The 21,448-nt window shown below is 43.4% G+C and overlaps 1 protein-coding gene across 1 annotated transcript in view; it reads left to right on the top strand.

Moving 5' to 3' along the window:
* BACE1 (beta-secretase 1) overlaps positions 1-21,448 on the top strand; it is a 78,049-nt gene that overhangs the window by 39,163 nt on the left and 17,438 nt on the right. Inside the window, exons 3-6 of the mRNA XM_077456853.1 lie at positions 4,417-4,633; positions 8,695-8,832; positions 17,683-17,817; positions 19,545-19,646. Of these exons, the coding sequence (XP_077312979.1) occupies positions 4,417-4,633; positions 8,695-8,832; positions 17,683-17,817; positions 19,545-19,646 (592 nt within the window). The remainder of the gene's footprint in view (positions 1-4,416; positions 4,634-8,694; positions 8,833-17,682; positions 17,818-19,544; positions 19,647-21,448) is intronic.

Below are 21,448 nucleotides of genomic sequence, written 5' to 3'. Positions count from 1 at the left end.
AATGGGCTTCCAAACTACAAAAATTACAATTAACGGAAGTGTCACAAAATGTTTGCTGCAATGCATATGTATGAATAATGAACATTAGCACAATGCGTCAACGCATGCAATGTGCATTGCTGCATGTTAATATGTGTCCTCACAACACACATAGATCGGGCCTGAAATCTTTACAAAACCATTGCACAGAGCAGGTAAGTATGACATGTTTATTATTTTATTAAAAAAGATCAAAGCTTTACAATCACTTTATTCTCTACCGTAGCCATAAAGTATCATTTGGTACAAATGAGTGGTTTAGAAAGAAAGCTTTTCCTGTTGAACTTCATTTGAGGTTATCACATTCACTTGAGCACCCGTAAAGAGGTTGAACCTAATTTCCTTTGCTTTTTTTATTTAATTTCCTGCAAAAACTTGATAAGGCTGATAGTTTCAGATTGAATTTAGAAAGGCAGATTATTGGTAGAGAGTAATCACTTGAATCATCATTATTCTGCATGTCTTTGAAGCAGCACTTGTTAGAATTGCGATCGCTGTTTTTTATACATATGAGATTTGGAAGCAGAAGAATTAACAGGTAAAAGCACATAAATGCATCCTAAGCCCTTGTACACACGGACGGTGATTCCGACGGAATGTGTCCTATCGTACCGTTTTGTCGGATAATCCGACTGTGTGCGGTCTCCATCGGACTGTTTCCGTCGGAGTATCCGACAGACCAAGTTTTCCAACTTGCCCGTAAAATTTTCCGACAAAATGCTCCGATCGGACATACTCCGATCATGTGTAGCCTACTCCGACGGACAAAGTGCCACGCATGCTCAGATCAAATTCCTAGACCAAAGCTATTGGCTACTAGCCTGAACGTAGTCCCGTCGTAACGAAATAATGTCATCACGTTATGTACAATCAAATTTTCTGACAACTTTGTCTGACCGTGTGTATGCAACAGTTTCCAACAAAATCCGTCCGACAAAATCCAAAGGATTTGGTTGTCAGAATGTCCGACCGTGTGTACAAGGGCTAATAGGTCAAGATTAAGGATGAGCTCAGACGTGTTCGCATGGTCCACATGCAGAGTCCGCCAGGAAATCGGCGCAGCGATGCGCTAATCACAGGCAGTGAGACACTGTCTGTGATTAGCGCAGCACTGCGCCAACTTTCTGGCGGGCTCTGCACGTGGACCATGCGAACACGCCTAAGCTCATCCTTAGTCAAGATACAGATTAGGCAGTCTGTGAACGCTCTGATCCAGATTTATAGCAAACTGGTGATTTACCCATACAGACCAGTTCTGTTATATGGTTGTGCATATAAGCCCAGTCCTGAGTCCAACTTCTCAACGGCTGATCATGTGGTAAAGAGCCTCAGTCAGAGGCCCTTTACCGAGATTGGTGTAGCGGTGTGTCAGACTGACACGCCAAACAACCGATCGCCGTGGGCGCACAATCATGGCTTATCCTGCTGGATGTCATGTGATGTCCAGTCAGGATAACTGAACCACCACTCGGCCGTCATTTTGCTATAGGCTGGGGGCGGGAAGGGGTTAAAGTGATTGTAAAGGCTAATTTTGTTTAAAAAAAATAAACGTTATACTTATCTCCTCTGTGCAGTTGGTTTTGCACAGAGCAGACCGGATCCTCCTCTTCCTGGGTTCCTCTTTGCTGCTCCTGGCCCCTCCCTCCTATAGAGTGCCTCCACTGTTGGCAGCTTCCTTTTGGGGCACTGGAGCCGAGTCACAGCTCACTGTGTCCATTCAGCCACAGAGCTCCAACCTGGTCTCCCCTAATTAGCTGACTGACTTTGATTGACAGCCACGGGAGCCAAGGGCACCGCTGCTGTGTCTCAGCCAATCAGGAGGAGTGTCCATGATGGCTTAGACATTCGTGGACATTGCTGGAGAGAGATGGGGCTTAGGTAAGTAATTAGGGGGTGCTGGAGTGGCTACTACACCAAAAAGTTTTTTTTTATCTCAGACCCCTTTCACACGTTTTTCACATGCTTTCAGGCTAAAAATAGCGCCTGAAAAACAGCACCCCTGCAGTCTCAGTGTGAAGGCGATGCGCTGGCAGGACATTAAAAAAAACTCCTGCAAGCAGTATCTTTGGAGCGGTGAAGGAGCGGTGTATATACTCTCCATGTGTTCAACTTAAGATGCCAGCCACTCTCACCTGGCTGCTTAAGTAATCTTTCCTCAAAGCATGGTTCCACCCCAGCCCCTATCAGGGAACTCTATATTAACCTGTGCACTGCAAGCCAGCCCTGCTGATCAATATTTTGTGTTTGGCTTCCTTGTGCTACTTATGCCGCGTACACACGTAGCAGACTATCCGGCGGACTTAGTCTGGCGGACTTCCCGCCGGACTGTCCGCCGGACTTTCCGAACTAGCTACTTGCCCACACACGGCACTTTTTCAGCGGACTAATACGGCGTACTAAGTCCACGGACTATCCGCCGTACTTTTGAAATGAACGGACTCGCCCACACACGCGGAGGAAGGTCCGCTCATTTTGAGCGCGTCTCCAGGTAGCCGGGGCCAGCGAAGGAGGCGTCGCTGGCCCCGTCACCTGGTATGAACTTAAAGGGGAACCCCTACGTGGAAAAATCGGCGTGGGGATCCCCCCTAGGTCCACATTAGACCCTTGTCCGAGCACGCTACCCGGCCGGCCAGGAAAAGGGGTGGGGACGAGCGAGCGCCCCCTCCTCCTGAGCCGTACCAGGCCGCGTGCCCTCAACATGGGGGGGTGCCTTGGGGAAGGGGGGGCCGCGCGTCCCCCCCACCCCAAAGCACCTTGTCCCCATGTTGATGCGGACAAGGGCCTCTTCCCGACAACCCTGGTCGTTGGTTGTCGGGGTCTGTTACAATGTTTTTTGGTACAATTTTTTTATTGAAATATACAAGGGAAGAACCAGATAACAAATTCCCACGCAGGGGATGTGATCATGAAACAAGAAAGAGGCTCACAGGAAAGCACAAAATAGAACATATGTTATGAGGGTTTAAATTATAGACTGACACTGGCCCATCAGCTAGAGTCGGGGCCAGAGCGTTATGCCCAAGTCGGGAGACCCAGGGGCTAAGGGGGTGCGGGGTTAGCCGCACAACGAACAAGAGAGCAACAGTAAAAACTAGACAAAGGACAAAACTAAAATCAGGAAGGGCAACCGGTGAGAAAGAAAGAAAAAAGAGAAAAAAAAAGGGGGGGGGGGGTGTTGAGGTGGGATGATAGGTGCAGAGCAGCAAACAAGAGGGACAGAAAGTGGGTGAGAAGGAGAAAGGGGGGTGTCCCCCAGGCTGGGGGCGGGGCCAACTCAAATCTAGAGACCTAGGCTAGATGAATTCAGATTGGGGAGTGCAAAGGACCACCACGGGGCCCATACCTTAAGAAATTTTGCGTGGGAGTCATGGAGGATGCTGGACATATTTTCATGGATCGTAAGGGTCGTTAGGGTATTCTTTACCTCTGCAAATGGGGCAGAAGGTTTTTTCCAAGCCCTCGCTATTGTTCGATTGGCTGTGATAAATAGATACGTGGCTAGTTTCTGTTGATGCGAGAACAGGCCTGGAAGCGGGCAATAAAGTAATGCAAATTTGGGGTCCTTGCGGAAGGGGACATGAAATAGAGAGGATAATAGGCCGAAGATCCTTGACCAGAATCTGACAAGATGGGGACAGGACCACCATGTGTGTAGTTCATCTCCTCGTTGACCACAACCCCTAAAGCATCTGTCATTATATGATGGGTTTGATTTGGCGATACGGGCTGGGACCCAGTACCAGCACAGGAGGACCTTATAGGCCGCCTCCAACGTGGCGGTGTTAAAAGAGCATTTTGCTATGCTAGACCAAGCTTTACTCCAGTCCGCTAAATCTATGGGGGACAAGTCACGTTCCCATTTAAGCACATAAGAAAGAGTAGAGGTTGTGCTGCTGGCCGTAAGTGAGGAGTAAATCCTTGAGATGGTGCTGCGAGCACCTGGACAGTGCTGGCAAATGGATTCGAAGGCCGTCATTTGGTATGCAAAGGAGCCAAGTCGCCGGAAGGGAGTTATCCAATGCCGCAGCTGGATGTAACAGAAGAGCTCCACTAGTGGGGCGTCGTGGGTCTCCTGAATTGAGGACCATGTAGGGAAGGCACAGGTATTAAGAAAGTGGCGAACCAAAGAGAACCCATGGGCAGGCCACCACGAGAAAGTGTGGGGTTGTTCCGAGCCAGGTGGGAACAAAGGGTTATTCAAGAGAGGCCTAACACAATAGTTTTGGCTCTACCAATGCCTTAACAGTACTTTGTATAAATGTCTGCTCAAAGGCTCTACATTCCAAAGCTATACAGAACTTATCAGAATACTCTGTCTCTGTTACCCTCTCCCTTATGCTGATTTTTCACTCTTCTTCTGTAATTGTGTTTCTATAGGTCCAGAACATACAGAGATGTCAGAAGAGGAGTGTATGTTCCATACACTCAGGGAAAATGGGAAGGGGAATTGGGAACTGACTTGGTTACAATCCCACATGGACCCAATGTTACTGTTGTGGCAAATATTGCAGCCATCACAGACTCTGACAAATTTTTTATCAATGGTTCCAACTGGGAAGGAATTCTGGGACTTGCATATGCTGAAATTGCAAGGGTGAGTAAATGTACTATATACTGCTGTCACAAACTGGCGTTATTGTAAAATTTGGACACTAAATAAGATATTGAAAGTTTGAAGAATTTTTATTTTTTTTCAAATAGCTAATTAAACGGTAATACTTTTTTTTAATTCATTTCAATTGTAGCATAAACCCAAAAACCTGCACCTGCACTTTCAAGACTTCACCCCTTTGAGTGTTAAACTTCCCTTACAAATTATTAATAGAAATTAGCTGCAATGTCTTACACGTATGTTCTTATCATTCCCTGCCATGCTGTCATGCTTTAAGAGAAGCCTGCAAAAAAATAAGCACCCCACTCATAACCAGTGATTACAGGAACCAACCTCCCTCCCTTGCCAATAATTGGTTTCTCACATAGGGAGTTTTTTGAAAACTACCTTCCACCCATGGGAAGAGAAGGTGGGAAGCACCTTTCCCTTGCAAAGGGTTCCTGGTATAAGGAGTAATGGGATACTTTGGACCTACTAATTCACTCTTTTTGATTCACTTTTTTCTGCAAAAGTAAACAAAACTTGTTTATGCTTATATAAAATGTTATTATTCCTAAATTAACTAAAAAAAATCACTGCCTTATGATCCTCAGTTGCCCGCCATAGGCTTCTCCTTTTCCCCAAATTCATGGCCAAGGAAAAAACAGAAAGCACAGGCTTCTCAATCTTAATATTCAGCCTCTTGGAGATTAAAGGTATCCTTGGCTAGGGAACACTCTTGTTATGTTTAAAGAATTCTGGGGATTGGACTTGCAATTGCGTAGTGATTCCCTGGGGAGCTGCCAAGTGTTTGGGTCCTCCAGTCATTACCACTGATGACCCGCGCTGTGCCTGGACCCAACAAGCAACAGTAACAAGTTTATAACAATGCAAAGGACACATACAGAATAACTTCAATAAGGAAGAACAGTGGATATTGTAAACAATAGGTATTGCCTATCTAATGGTCCCAGTCTCCATCTACATCACTGGTCAACCTTGTAAGGCCTTGTACACACGGTCGGAGATTCCGATAACCAAATCCGTCGGATTTTGTCACACGGATTTTGTCCGACGGATCTTGTCCGAAACTGTTGCATACACACGGTCGGACAAAGTTGTCGGAAAATCTGATCTTTCAGAGCGTGATGACGTAATTTCGTTACGATGGGACTACGTTCAGGCTAGTAGCCAGTAGCTTTGATGTAGGAATTTGATCTGAGCATGCGTGGCACTTTGTCCGATCGGAATTCTCTACACATGATCGGAGTATGTCCGATCGGAGCATTTTGTCGGAAAATATTTCCGGCAAGTTGGAAAATTTGGTCCGACGGATATTCCGACGGAAACAGTCCGATGCAGACCACACACAGTCGGAATATCCGACAAAACACTCTGATCGGACACATTCCGTCAGAATCTCCGATCGTGTGTACAAGGACTAACAGTGATTAAGTTCTAGAGCCACCTTGATCACTTTTGCCTAAAAGTCTATAGCTGGCTTTAAAAATCAATACCAAGCAGTAGCCATGAGCTTCTCAATCTTAATATTCAGCCTCTTGGAGATTAAGGTATCCTTGGCTAGGGAACGCTCTTGTTATGTTTAAAGAATTCTGGGGGATTGGACTTGCAATTGTCGAGTGACTCCCTGGGGAGCTGCCAAGTATTTGGGTCCTCCAGTCATTACCACCGATCGCCTGCTCTGTGCCTGAACCCAACAATCAACAACCCACTAATAATGAAGCAGATTTATTAGAGCCAGTACAAGTCCTGAGGTGGAATGAATGGTTTAACAGTACTATAGATTATAGTATTGTCCAAGTATCAAAAATTGAACAGTAATACATGCATCCCAGTAAATACTGTATGTTTTCCACTTTTTGCCTGTAATGGGTCTTGTCAAATGCACTGGGCAAAAAAGAGCTGAGTAAAAAGTATATAGCAATGCAAAGAATGCCATACAGAACAATGTAAATAAGAAAGCACAGTGGATATTGTAAACAATAGGTATTGCCTATCTACTGGTCCCAGTTCCCCGTCTACATTTCTGACCAACCTTGTAACAGTGATTGAGTAAGCATTAAAGCCACTTGGATCACTTTTACCTAAAAGCCTATATCTGACTCTAAAAATCAGTTCCAAGAAGTAGCCATGAGTTTGCTTTAACCTCTTGAATACTAAAACATGTATAACCATACCTTAGAAGTCAAGGGGTTAAGCATATACAGTAACTAATATTAAATCTTTAGAAAAAATATTGGTAACCGACTTTTCTCTCTACATTACTGCTGACATGTCAGAACTCAATGGAACTCTTTGGCTTTTGTCCAAAATTTGGGCAATGCTTACTATTACCAGAATTTGTTCCTTCCCTTAATTTATCTTGTATTCATGGTTTTTCTCGAGTTTTCATTTACTGGGAAAATATGTGATTTCTAAAATACGAGAGTGCGTTATTGGCTAGTTTCATGCTCACTACGTATGCAAACTGTTACCTGTGATTTGTTATCGCCCAAGCCACCCCCTATTTCCAATCTATAGGAATGTCTAATGCCGTGTACACGCAGTTGGACTTTCCAGCAGAAAAAGTCAGACGGAATCATTTTATCGGATATTCTGATTGTGTGTGGGCTTCAGCTGACTTTTTCTTTTTCCAAAATTCTGATGGACCTAGAAATAGAACATGTTTTAAATTTTACGACTGAATCAATTTCTATCGGGAAAACCGTTCGTTTGTATGCTGTTCCGAAGGACCAAAAACGACACAAGGGCAGCTGTTGGCTACTGGCTATTGAACTTCGTTTTACTAGTCCTGTCGTACGTGTTGTATGCAGTGGCGTAACTAGAACCTTCAGGGCCCGGTGCAAGAAACCATTAAGAGCCCCCCTGAACCCCAGCCAGGGCCCTTCCCTCCGAGTGGAACTCCAGGGCGTGGTCACAGGTATGACCTTTGTGAGCCCTGTAGTTCCACCACTGGTATCTGTATTTTTTTTTATTATTATTTTTTTAATTTTTAGGTGCCCCATTGGGGACTGTCCCTAGGCAGGGTGACCAAGCTGTAGGCCGCACACTCATCCATGTTGGCCTGGGCTCCATCCAGTGTGCTGGACAGGCGATCAGCATATCTCCCAGAAAGACCTTTCATCATCTGTGTATGACGGGGGAGGAGGGGGGCTGGCAGACAAGCCTGCAGTGCCCTCCGGGGGGCTCTCATAGGGCTGCACTGCATTTGTGTGCTTAAAGTTTGTTTACCCGGGAGAAGTATGCAGTGCAGCGTGGGCCGGACTCGGGGGGGGGTGGGACTCTGGCTGGGGAGAACAGACATCGGACTGAGCGGCAATGCATGGAGCAGGAGAGGGGTACTCTGAGGAGCCGGCTGAGGACACAGGTCATGCGGGGAATGCACAACTAAAGAGCAGCCAGTGCGATAGTCGAGCATGGAGCTCTGATAGTCACCCTCCACCTCCAGCCACCCGTGTGCATGGTGCACTGGTACCCCTAGCTGCCTATGCTGCTGCCGGCCATATGTAGAGGGGGGCTGCATGGGCCCCCTGCATCACAGGACCCGGTTGCGGTTGCAACTGCTGCACCCCCTATAGTTACGGCCCTGGTTGTACGTCACCATGTTCTAAATGATCGGACTTTGGTGTGATCATGTGCAAGTCTGTTTCAGAGGAACTCCATCGGAAAAAACGTCAGAGTTTATTCTGACGGAAAAACCGGTCGTGTGTACGCGGCATAATGCACTGATCATTGTGAATCAACAGACAGAGAGCAGTGTGATGTATCAACTTAATTATCAAAAGTTTATTTGGCGCATTAGATATTTCAATAGAGTAGAAATAGGAGGTGGCTTAGGCAGTAAGCAATCACAGTGGTTAACAGTCTGCATACGTAGTGAGAATGAAGCTAGATGATAATATACTCTAATTTCTTAGAAATCACATATTTTCCAGTTTTGTTACAGCTTAAATAGATACTGACTATTAATTACTGATAATATGAAACTCACTTAAACCTTCAGTTGTCCTATACTTAAAGTTTTTTTCTCCATGATTTTATAGCCGGATGACACGCTGGAACCTTTCTTTGACTCTCTTGTAAAGCAAACACGGGTACCCAACCTCTTTTCTCTGCAGCTTTGTGGGACAGCTTACCCTATAAAGAACAGCAATGTTTCTGCTTCTGTGGGCGGAAGTATGGTGAGAATCTAGAAATCTATAATTTATTTTCCAGCTTATACTTGGAATTTCTTGTATGCAACTGTGGTAAGTAAAGTGAAGGTATAGCTCACCAGGCAGCTATTTAGATTCCAGCGGTCATGCCAGTACAGTGTATAACAACTAATATACATAAAAAAAAAAATAAGGAACGTATATTTTAAGATAGAAGAATTGTAGTCATTAAGTGTGTCTGTTTTTTTTAGAAACTTTACAGAAAAAACAACCAGATTGTTCACTAATATCCAAATCTTCCTTTGCTTCATGGCACAGTGCTTTATTTGAAACAATCTACTGAATCTGCTAGAACTGCTGCCAACCAACCACTATTTTAAGGTTTTCTTTTTTATAGCTGGATAAGAACCGCTTTTAGTTGTGTTTTCTGTAAAATATATAAATTTTTTATCAATTAAGTGCTCGTTTCTCCCTTGATCACCTCTTCAATCCTGTTCTTTTTTTTTTTAAATAAGAAGGTTTTTATTGCAAAAGAAAAAACAAATCAAATCAAAACATACATCACATTACACTTCAATTTGTCAGTGAAAGAACATTGATATAACCATTGGTCATTCCCTTGAATACTCGAGTAGAAGTGAGTATTCAGTGTGTGGCACATATAATGCTTATTTCTGTATGGTGATACTCTGTGATCCCCAGTCATGGTACTGGCAGCCCCAACATCCCCGCTTTTTCACCTACAATGTTACTTTATTTTTTAAAAGCTAGCATTTCCCCGGGCAGCCATTATGTTTATGGGCATCTGAGCAGCCTCATCTGTACCAGTTCCCTGGGACTAATCCCGGGTGTATTAAGCCATGCGACCCATAATCTGTCAAATTTCTCAGCTTTTATTTGTTAGGCCGCTGGAACATCTGTGCCTCCAGGCCATCTGGTACGGAATCTGCCCCTGTGGCAGTAATTAGGAGTTTGGCTGATGAACCAGCAGTCTTGGGAGCCATAGCTTCAATCAAGTGATGCAGCCGTGCAGCCAAATAGTATATCCAAGGGTTGGGGAGTGCCAAACCACTCCTCTCCTTTGGATATTGTAATTGTTCCAGTTTGATCCTGGGGGGGGCTTTTTGTGCCAAAGGAGTAATCTGAATAGGGAGTTGACCACTTGAAAAATTTTAAATGGAATAATCACAGATGTGTTGTGAAGCAGGTATAGAAGTTGAGGCATAAGGATCATCTTAATAAGGTTTGTTTCCTCCGCCAAAGACATTTTAAGACCGTTCCATATGTTTATTTTGTCTCTGAAGCGAGTCAGTAAGTGGTATATATTTTGGCTGTAGTAATCAGTCAGCTTGGGTGAAACATGGATACCTAAGTATTTAAACTAAGTTACTCCAGGGACAGGGCAGGGGAGCTCCGCGTCCGACCCAGGTGCCTCATCCAGAAACATCAATGCAAATTTGGACCAATTAATTGTTAAGCCTGAGTAGTGGCCAAAATCTGTGATGAGCGACATTGCATTTGACAAGGAGTTGTCCACGTCCTCCAGAAAGAGGAGCATGCCATCAGCATGAAGCATTAATTTCTCATGCAAGTCACCATAGCGAAATCCTCTGATGTGTGGATGATCCCGCACCTGGGCAGCAAAAGGCTCAATGGCCAGTGTAAAGAGCAGGAGGGACAAGGGGCAACCCTGTCTAGTCCCCATGCCCAGTGCAAAGGCAGGAGACATCCTGTCTGACAAGCATATGGCAGCCTGTGGAGAGCTGTACAGTAGTTTTGTCCACTTGATAAATCTAGGGACAAATCCAGATTTACAGCCCAGAGATAGCGCCAACTGACACTGTCGAATGCCTTATTGGCGTCAAGAGACAACAGTGCCCCTTTGTCCGCATTATCTGCTGGGGTCTGAATGTTCAAAAAAAGTCTTCTAAGATTAGTTGCAGTTGATTTTCGGGGGAATGAAACCTGCCTGGTCCGGATGAATAATGTTTAGAATAATGTTGTTGACTCTTAAGGCTAGGATTTTGGCTAGGATTTTAATGCTGCTTTGGAGCAATGAGATGGGTCTGTATGAGCTGGGATCTAATGGGTCCTTGCCTGGTTTGAGTAACAGTATGATATTTGCCCTGGACACAGTGGTAGGTAGCTGTCCCGAGTAGAGCGTGGCATTAAATACTTCCAGTAGTTTAGGTAAAATTACCTCCCCGTATTGGCTATAGACTTCCATGGGAAACCCGCAAACCTCTGGTGCCTTGCAGGTAGGAAAAGAGGCCGCAGCCTCCTTCAGCTTGTGTAGCGTTAACAGAACTTCCAGCTCCAGGCTAGCCTGACGGGTCTAAACTGGTGGGTTATTGTTTCTAGATATTCCTGCAGTGTATCATCAGAGTAGCCATCACGAGGCCTGTACAAGTCTGCGTAGAAAGATGCTACCTTGGGTCATTCCCCAGCTGCCCATTGGTACAGCGAATGGCTCCTATGCCTGGGGAGGACTGTTGGGACTGAGCAATTCTAGCCAACAATCGACCCATTTTCTTTTCAATCCAGTTCAGTTAAAAAAAACTATGTTTTTCATGGACATTGGATCTAGGTAGCAGCATAAACCATTTTAAATGAGCTGGCAACAAACATAATGCACCAAAGAAAGCACAGGAATGTTGCTTTTTTTTTTTTTTTTTTTTACACAGGACACTGCAAGCATGGCATTCACTGTAATGCAGGTACAGTGAAACCTTGGATTACGAGCATAATCCGTTCCAGGAGAATGCTTGTAATCCAAAGCACTCGCATATCAAAGCGAGTTTCCCAATAGAAGTCAATGAAAACGAAGATAATTTGTTACGCATTGACTTCTATTACATGCAATTCCACATGTGGCCAGAGGTGGGGGGCGCCGGAGAGCCTTGGAAATACTCAGGGACAGCTCGGCTGAACTTGGAAAGGCTCAGAAACACTCGGGAATGGAGTATTTTCAAGTATTTCTGAATGGCTCCAAACCATTCCGAGTGTCATCGGCGCCCCCACACTTCTGGCCAAATGCACACCCCATTGGCTTCAATTCTGCTCTTTTTGCGAGACAACACTCGCAAACGGAGTCAGAATTTAAGAAAGTTGCTCATCTTTCAAAATGTTTGTTAACCGCATTACTCATTAACCAAGGTTCCACCGTACTGTAATAGTAGGTTGGGGTGCCATTTAAGATAAATGGCACGTTACTGCACCACAGTGCATGTCTTACAATGTGTCATGGTAACACCTGTTATGCTGCACTTTACAATAACGCAAAAGTTTTAATGGGCCTCTCACCCCCCAAATACCAGTTACTAAAATATCCCCCATCACTTGCAACTTCACAACTTCCATTTACATCATAATATCAACCAGCACCATTATAAACGATCTAACCGCCATATATAAGGAGGGGGGGAATAGGATTGGCGCTATACCCTTTAAGAAATTTGGAGACTTAGGTATACAATTAGCAAGAAATTTCCAGCGGGCTGGATAATAAAATAAAATAACTATGAATAACTGTGTATGTGTCAATAATTATTGTGTCCTTTAAAGACCATAAGTGTCATAACGAATCATAAATGCATAAATAAATAAATAAATCAACCGCCATATATAACCATATAAAATATTAAACCATATAAACCATATAAACCAGTACATATATAGTACATATATTTATAAAATATCTTTATTTGTATGTACAGTATCTTACATTAGTTTGGACAGAATACATATATATATATATGTAAGCTTGGTTCTACAGCTTCTGTAACAAAATACAGTATATTTGGATCACACTTATTGGCATCCTAGCAACCACTGAAAACAACACCAAAAGATTGTCCCAATCAATCTTTAAACCATTCAATCAGCTAATCAAAGTGTTTTTTTTATATTTATATCGGTTTTACTTTCTCTTTTGTAGTGCTATTGGTAAAGCGACTCAATAATTATAAATAAAAATTGATATTCAGTTCACCAATGGCTACATTATGAGTGTCCTAAGTCCACATACTTGGCAAGAAGGTCTTAGCCACATTCCTCTCAGGGAGTGATTATTTGCTCAGTATGTACAGAATGATGGGTACCAGTCACTTTAGTTTTTGTAGTTTATTTCACTAGTGCACACCTTCCAACATTTTGAGATGGGAATGAGGGACACCTACTAGCAAATGCCCCTGCCACACCCCCTTAAAGGAGAATTAACCCAAAAAAGGGTAATTAAATCAACAAGTGCTTTTTTTTACCAATACTATTCTTTTATATTTTCTTTTAAAATTTACAAATGCAGAAATTTAGAAATTGGATGAAAGGTTTTAGCACTGGGAAACACTTTTTGAAAGATAAAAAGTGCATTTTATATACAACTATATAGATTAGAGCACTGGATGGAGCACTGGATACCTGAAGAATTCTACGTAGATAGTTTCTAGTCTTCTGCACATCTTTCTAACATTCTGGGTCTACCTCCGAAAAGGCTATATTGGCCGAATACCTAAACTTCAAATTGTCTTCTTGACAACTGAGGTTCTAGTGGTATCTCAGTATTAGTATTCAAGGCAGGACAGCACAGAAAAATTCTTGTGGTTATTTTCCACATAGTCACTCACCTCTTCCACTGCAGGAGTCAACTGCAATGTGTTTCCTCTAGGCCCAAGTAGAACATTCATGGCAGCTAGGCCATCTTCCTGGAGTCTTCACAGAAGGGGAGATCCTAGGGTAAAGACAGCTGTTAGAGCAACACCCTTTCTAGGAAAAAGCCCAGAATGGAAGACCATGTGCGGGAAGTGTCTCTGGTATTTAATAACTCACGCAGCACACATTAGGAGGCCCCCAACTGCTGATTGACTAGGACATCAAATATCGATAATAGAGATTTTCACATCTAGCTCATCCTGCTGGGGCAAGCTCAAGACAGCAATTGACTGAGGGGAATCGCACTATACTTAAAGTGATTGTAGTTGATCACGTTGATAAAAAAAACGAGGGACAAATCTGATCATTGGAGGAGAGAATACTAGAATCCCAGCACAGCTGGAGAACTGACCACGGTGTGCTCTCCTGCTGAGTGTGGTAGTTTTTAATAGTTAAGCAAGGCGACTAGCAGGAACCCCAGGGATTTCACATAAAGGAAGCGATACAAAGAGAACAGGATACGTTCTCATACAAGTACATGGTACAGCAGGTACATATCAGGAATATGAAGTGTTGGGGTAACAAACGCTTTAAAAAACACCAAAAGACAAGCTGACTAAAGCTCTCTGCCTCCTACAAAATTACAAATATAAAAGAGAATTTGAAAAAAATACTACATTCCTACACCTTCTAAACTATTACAGAAACTAAGCCAGCAACCTGCATCACAAAATATATGTGAATTGATGTATTGCAATGAAATATACTCCCATTGGACCACTGATATAAAAAATCAATGTTCTGTTTAAGAACAGCCATACTTCAGTAATAATAAGTAAACCTTTTTGATGATATTGGCTAGAAATTGTGTTGTAGTATAAAAAATAAGCAGTGCCCTGCATAATGATAAGTGGTTTTTAATGGATTTGTATCTGCTGATATGCAGTTGTGAGATATTTGATGACTTTAGATGGAGTTTGACCTATAAATACATTTGGTTTTAAATGATTATTTACTGAGTAACATAGTGGGTTTGGGGTTCTTTGAGGTAACACAGGATATGTAATCTTAGGCCATTATTCGAATGCCCCAGATTTGACATTTTTGCCTTTTTTTTTCGCCTTTATGTCATCATTTTAGAATAAAGGCTTGAGGTCATAAATACACAATTCTTTTTGATCGAAATAATACACATATCAGTATTTCGAAATCAGTGGGCCTGAGGATATAGGTGAAGGAGGATCCCTCACTAAGAATATACTTGTGGATGCTGGGTGGCAGACAGCTCTTGGGACATTGTGGGTAAGACCTAATTTGGGACTGTAGTGTGCGCGGCTCCTGTACAGATTTTCTACTGAGAAGATTGTCCTCCCATTGATTGCTACTTCTCCAGACCAGGACTACAGGACAGCTCCCTTTAGCAAAAAGTCAATTAGCAATTCCCTATAGGCCCTCAGCCAAGCTCCTGCTGAGGCCCTGACTGTAATTTCCTGTCCCAGTGGCACTCTCTTAGGGGTAGTAGCCCCAGGAGAACTTGAAACCTCCCTGAAGAGGAAAGAACACTCTGAAAAGGCATCCCTGAAAAGGCGTTCTAAACATTTATCCCCCACAGGATTGGCTGGGGCATGATGAATCTTTATACTGGTCATTTGAATCTCCTGGCCCTATATTCTGGAGGATTCTTCCAGAAGCAGGTGAGAGAAATCAAACACTAGGCCCCGACCAGACAAAAATAATACATCACTACTCCACTGACTGCAGTGAAGCAAAAAAACAAAATTTAGCCTAGCAACTTAACTAGAGGAGGGCAGGACAACAGGAAATAGTTAATAGTAGATAGTGCAATCAGCAAGTCAGTGTGTTAGCTTGGAGAAGGTGGGAGGTGCAGGAGAGTACCTTGTCATCCCAGGTAAATGGGCTGTGTGTTTCTTTTAATACACACAGTGCAGGGACACAACTATAGTCCATACATGTTGCAGGAGAAAAGAGCAACCCTGAAACAGGAAGCCTGATGCAGTGATCATTGCACAAGCTAAAACAGGAATATAGGTAACGATTAAAGGATAAAGAAGCTGCATACTCAATAAGGCCGACCATACACGGTGCAAATTTTTTTTCCTGCAACCACACGTTACAGGAAAGAAATTTGCATAATTCCCCCATCCACATGGATAGTGCTGACAGGGGATCTCTCTTGCAGAGACATTGTCTGCCCCCCTGCCAGGAGAAGACAGTGATTATAGCTAGCAGCTATAAGAGCCGCTAGCAATAATTGCAAGAGAATCCGGCCGGTGATCGATCAACTTGGTACATTCAGCCTGCCCATTAAAGGTTCCAATTTTGACAGGTTCCTGCTGAACCAGCGCAGATTCGAACCATGTATGGCAGGCCTTAGTGGTCAAATCAGCTGCTGAAAGTGCTTAAAAACTGAAGGTTTACTATCAGTTAAGAGTGTTTGTACCCCAAGATCCCAGGTGCATAGTTTTATTTTTATAAATATTAAATCTTATGTGCTATGTGTTAGAAGGAGGATAGAGGGAGAATGGATTGAGCAGATGGATTGGGTTTTCCTTATTAATATAAGAGCTGTCAGTGTGGAATAGAAATAGCAGTGGCTGGTACACACTACAGTTTTTTTTCATGGAATCCAGCAGGTTGCACCCAAAAAAAAGCTCCAGTCGGCCAGAACACTCCGATCAGCGCTCTCTGCCATTGTCTGAGAGCGCTGAACGGGAGCCAGTCAGATGCTAGTTTTCCAGCATGCACGTCCGACAGAAGCCTGCCAAATGGCCAGACTCTGTTGGACAGACCGACATACACATGGGCAGAATGTTGGCCGTTTTTTTGGGTAAACATCTCCCGACATTCTGCCCATGTGTACAGGGCTTTAGGCCCCTTTAACACAAAGGGTCCGATCAGGTCCGCCTATCAGTTTTTCAGGCAGACCTGATCGGATGGTCCATTCATCACTATTAACTGGTGGGTGTAAACAGAAATAGATTTGTCCTCCTCTGTCTAGGCGGATCAGATAAGAGGGCAGTCTCCTTTGTCCGTTTAGACCCGGCCGCCCATAGAGCAGAGCGGTCTTTCTCTGTGTTCGCCCTGCATAAACCGTCCACCTGCTTTGCTCCGTTCAGCAGGAGATCAGCAGGTGGATCCCATACTGATCAAAACTAAATCTGCCCCATGTGAAAGGGGCCTTAAATACTCATTAAAGTGGTTCTGCACCTTTAAAAAAATATTAAAAGCCAGCAGCTACAAATATTGCAGCTGCTGACTTTTAATAAATTGACACTTACCTGTCCCAGGGTCCAGCGATGTCGGCAGCAGATGACGAGCGATCGCTCATCTCTCTGCTGCCCCCGCCGCCATCCTCTGTCAGGGAATCGAGAAGTGAAGCATTGCGGCTTCACTGCCCGATTCCCTACTGCGCATGCGCGAGTCGCGCTGCGCGTCTCTGCTGGTCCCCGCTGTGTCCTGGGAACTGTGTATTTCCCAGAACACAACGGGGGGGGGGCATCTACGGCGGTCTTGTCCCGGAAGTGGGTGCAGATACCTGGATTATCCAGGTAACTGCACCCCCCTGAAAGGTGCCGATTGTGGCACCGGAGGGGGGGAGGGATCAGATGAGCGGAACTTCCACTTCAGGGTGGAGGACCGTTTTAAGTCTAGGGGAGGTTCAAATTAGAGGAATACTTATGTTATTTCTCATTCCCTCGCTCTCGGAATGTCGCCAGGCCCTCAATGTCCTTCATTGTTAGTGACGACATCTGTGAGGAGGCAGCTGCACTGGTGATGAAGATATGCATACGGGACTAGTTGTGTGTCAAGAGGAAGTCTGTAGGAAAAAGGTAAATAATCCTCTGCTTGAACAAGTATTTAAGACTTGCTATCCGGGGGGGAGGCTCCAGTAACCACTGTGATTTTTTCTTAGCTGAATGGAGTTTCGATTTAAGGCGTTTATAAGCAAAAATCATTTTAAATCAGGATACACGACAAAAGGTAAAAACAGTGTAAGACTTCAGTTTGGCGCTAGGCATTCTCATAGTTATACATTACCAACAGTTTTGTATTTGTTTTTGTTTTTTTTTTGCAATAAAAATTTGTGCATTGCTAAGAAAAAAATATTTTCATTAAAATTAACTAAAGGCTAGCACTTCTTTTTTGTTTGGAATAGACGGTAAGGCCAAACATTATACTAATAATTTATCTTTATATGGCATTCTTTAGGTAATTGGAGGAATTGATCCATCCTTATATGTGGGTAATATCTGGTATACACCAATCAGAAAAGAATGGTACTACGAGGTCATCATTGTGAAAATTGAAATTAATGGACAGGATTTGATGATGGATTGTAAAGAGGTGAGTGTTCTTGAAATGCTGATAAGATTTATGCCGCGTACACACGATCGAATTGTCCGGCGTACTTAGTCCGCTGAAACGCATTTCACCGGACAATCCGATCGTGTGTGGGCTTCAGCGGACTTTCTCAGCGTAAAGTCCGGTGGACTTAGAAAATATTTTTGCAGTCCAATCTTTCCACCGGACTTGGGTTTCAGCGGACAATACGTTTGTGAGTATGCTAGTCCGGCGGACTAAGAATGACGCATGCTCAGAAGCAAGTAAGAAAAGGAAGCTATTGGCTACTGGCTATTGAACTTGCTTTTTCTAGTCACGTCATACGTGCTGTACGTCATCGCGCTAGCAAACGCCGGACTTTCTGTGTGTCCGTGTGTCGCCAAGTCCGTTCAGTAGAAAGTCCGCCGGACTATCCGCCGGATTGTTTGCCGGACTAAGTACGCCGGACAATTCGATCGTGTGTACGCGGCATAAGATTAGCGTTTACATGAAATTTGCAGCAAATTAATTTAAAAATGTGCACTTTTGTAGCTATAGATTAGCTAATATTTCTATTAAAGCTGAAGTTCAGGTATGCATATTTCCACATAGTTACATTGCTCCAGCTTGGACAAAAGTAACTATTTATGTGTTATAACAGGAAGATCCCTTGACTGCTGGAAATCACTGTAGTAGCCACTGCTACTATCATGGACTAATGTCATCACCCCGCCTCTCCACCTCAACCAATGAGAAAACACTTTGCATTCATCCAAAAAATGCAAAGCATTCTCTGAATGGCACCCGTGACAAGTGGCCAACCTCCTGTGTCCAGACTGCAGAAAGGCAGCTGCTTGGCATGAGACAAGGAAGCAAGTTGAGATCACTGGATTAGCAGATGTTTACTTCAGTGATTTCCAGCTGCCAGGGGCATCAACCAGGTATGGTATATACATAGATACATTAGTCCAAGCTGGATTCGTGTAACTATGTAAAAAAAATTCATACTTGGAATTCCTCTTTAAAGTAGGCTTGAATTCAGAAAGCGAAAGGGAAAATCTAGGAAATTCTATAATGGGTGGATGATCTTGTCCAAATATATTATTGCCACTAACCGAAATTATAAACAACAGAGAATTACCCATTAGCTACATTTCCAGCATGGAGAATATACAACAGCATGCAAAGAATGAAGAGCAGGTGGATCATTGCCTGTTGTCATCCATCAGCCTAAAAACACAACCCCAATGAAGTATTCCCAACTATGAGTATCATACCCAGCAAGATGTAGGAAAGTAGTCAGATAGGACAGATTGGGACCTTCTCCCCACTCAAGTCTACAACTCAATACCCACAGGCAGAAGAAGACAAATAGGCCTAAAATGGGAAAAAGTCTCCGCTGACTGGCAAAACCTGGATGAGGCAGAAAGTCACACAATTCTGCATCTTTCATGCCCTTTCATCAAAACACGTTATATAGAGTGCAGGGGTTAATGCACCTAAAACAAATGCAAAAATGAAACACAATTAAAATGCACCACACAGCTGTAAACTATGCCTTAGCCTTAGAAATCCATTGAAATTGCTAAAGCACTGCTAATCCTCATGTCACCCACAACTGTAGAAATGTCATATTCATTGTGCACATGGAGGAGATATTCACATTAAAGCTCAAAGTGGAAACCTTTCTCTATAAACTGAGTTGTTTTAATATTGTAACTTTTTCTTCTTTTTTTTTTTTTTGTTTTCAGTACAACTATGATAAAAGCATTGTGGACAGCGGTACAACCAATCTTCGTCTGCCAAAACGTGTTTTTGATGAAGCTGTAAAAGCGATTAAGGCCGCTTCCTCGGTAAGTGGAACTGTTTGATAAAGTTTACTAGGACTAGAAAGAACACTAAGGCCGGGTTCACACCGCTGCGATGCGGGAACGCCGCGAATCCGCTGCGTTTTCCCGCATCGCATTACTCCCGCCGGCAGTTCACACTGCCCTATGCGGACGGCTGGGAGTGTCAATGTTATGTTAATGACACCCCCAGATCCGTCCGCATATCGCAGTGCGATCTGCCGACTCGCACAGGAATCGGATCGCATGGTGTGAACCCCCATGCGATCCGATTCTGTTGCGGACCAAAAAAAGGGTCCCGTGCGAGTTTGCTGCGGGAGCGCTGCGAATTCAGCCATACTATCTGTATGGCTGAACTCGCATCGCTACGGAGATCGGATGTGATTTGCGGTGCGAATCACATCCGGATCTCCCCCCGCAGCAGTGTGAACCCAGCCTAAAAACATTTTCAGAAGCAGTACAGGGAATATGGAATTTGTAGCCAAGTATCCATAAACACCACTTTATTAAGATCAATAATGCAATCCAAGCTAACTTTGCTAACGTTTTGACCTTGTAGGGTCTCTAGCTGTGTATATTTGTCACAGAAAATATATACTGTCCTCCAGATTGCCCTTTCTTCATAAAACATTGAATAAGGACAAGGGTCTCTTATGGACAGCTAAGTACTGGGGTGAAACAAAAAAAAAGACTTATTATACATTGAACACAGAAAATATTACAGCAAACTTTATGTCCGAAATACAAAAGGGCACTGGGATCAAGATAAAAAAAATGCTTTAACAATTTAAGATAATGAGATGTATTTACTAAAGGAATTGACAACATGACAGACACAATGCATTGTCTGATTTACTTCAGTTATCCAGTCATGTACATATAATATAAAAAGGCAAGAATTAGCTTTTCACATGATTGGATAATTGAAGTGAATATTCACACAAAGTATTCTGTGAAGATTTTCAACTTCTTTAGTGAATCTGCTTCAATATTTTAGAATTCTGAGATACTGAGGCTGATTTACTAAAGGAGTTGAGAGCAGGCCCAGATTGGGCCCAAAAATAGGCCCGGGCTTTTTAGACTAAGCAGCCCAGAGGGGGTCGGAGGTGTTCACGCGGGGGGAGTGAGGGGGGGGGGCTGGGGTATGTGATGAGATTCGTGGTTTCAGGATGTGTTTATTAGATTAGGTACGCATACATATGATGCTGTTTTTTTGTCTTACTTTAAAGTGGTTGTTTACCCTTTTTTTTATTTTTACCTACAGGTAAGCCTATAATAAGGTTTACCTGTAGGTAAAATGAATGTCTCCTAAACCTGTACAGTTTAGGAGATATCCACTTTGCATGCAGCCACTGACTTCAGCAGCGCATGTGCTGTGAATGCCCGGCTGCTGCTGAACCTTGCCATGACGTAATCGCATCTCCGTCCACTCACAGTGCCAGAGCCGCGAACCCGGAAGAAACGCAGAGGGAACATATCAGCTCCCTCAGCGTGGACTGGGATTAGATGCCGAGGCCTCATTCTAAGGTGAGTATTTCATAATGGCAGTTATAGATTATTACTCACAGAGCCAGTTATAGTATAAACTATTACTCACAAGCCAATTATAAATTATTACTCACAGAGCCAGTTATAGTATGAACTATTACTCACAGAGCCAATTATTACTCACAGAGCCAGTTATAAATTATTACTCACAGAGCCAGTTATAGTATGAACTATTACTCACAGAGCCAATTATTACTCACAGAGCCAGTTATAAATTAGTACTCACAGAGCCAGTTATAGTATAATGTATTACTCACAGA

The sequence above is a fragment of the Lithobates pipiens genome, unplaced genomic scaffold (genome assembly GCF_037356315.1).
Source record: "Lithobates pipiens isolate NorthernLeopardFrog02 unplaced genomic scaffold, aLitPip1_a1.2 Scaffold_27, whole genome shotgun sequence".
NCBI classification, from domain to species: Eukaryota; Metazoa; Chordata; class Amphibia; order Anura; family Ranidae; genus Lithobates; species Lithobates pipiens.
The sequence above is the reverse complement of the archived record's forward strand: the minus strand, read 5'-3'. Positions and strand labels throughout refer to the sequence as shown.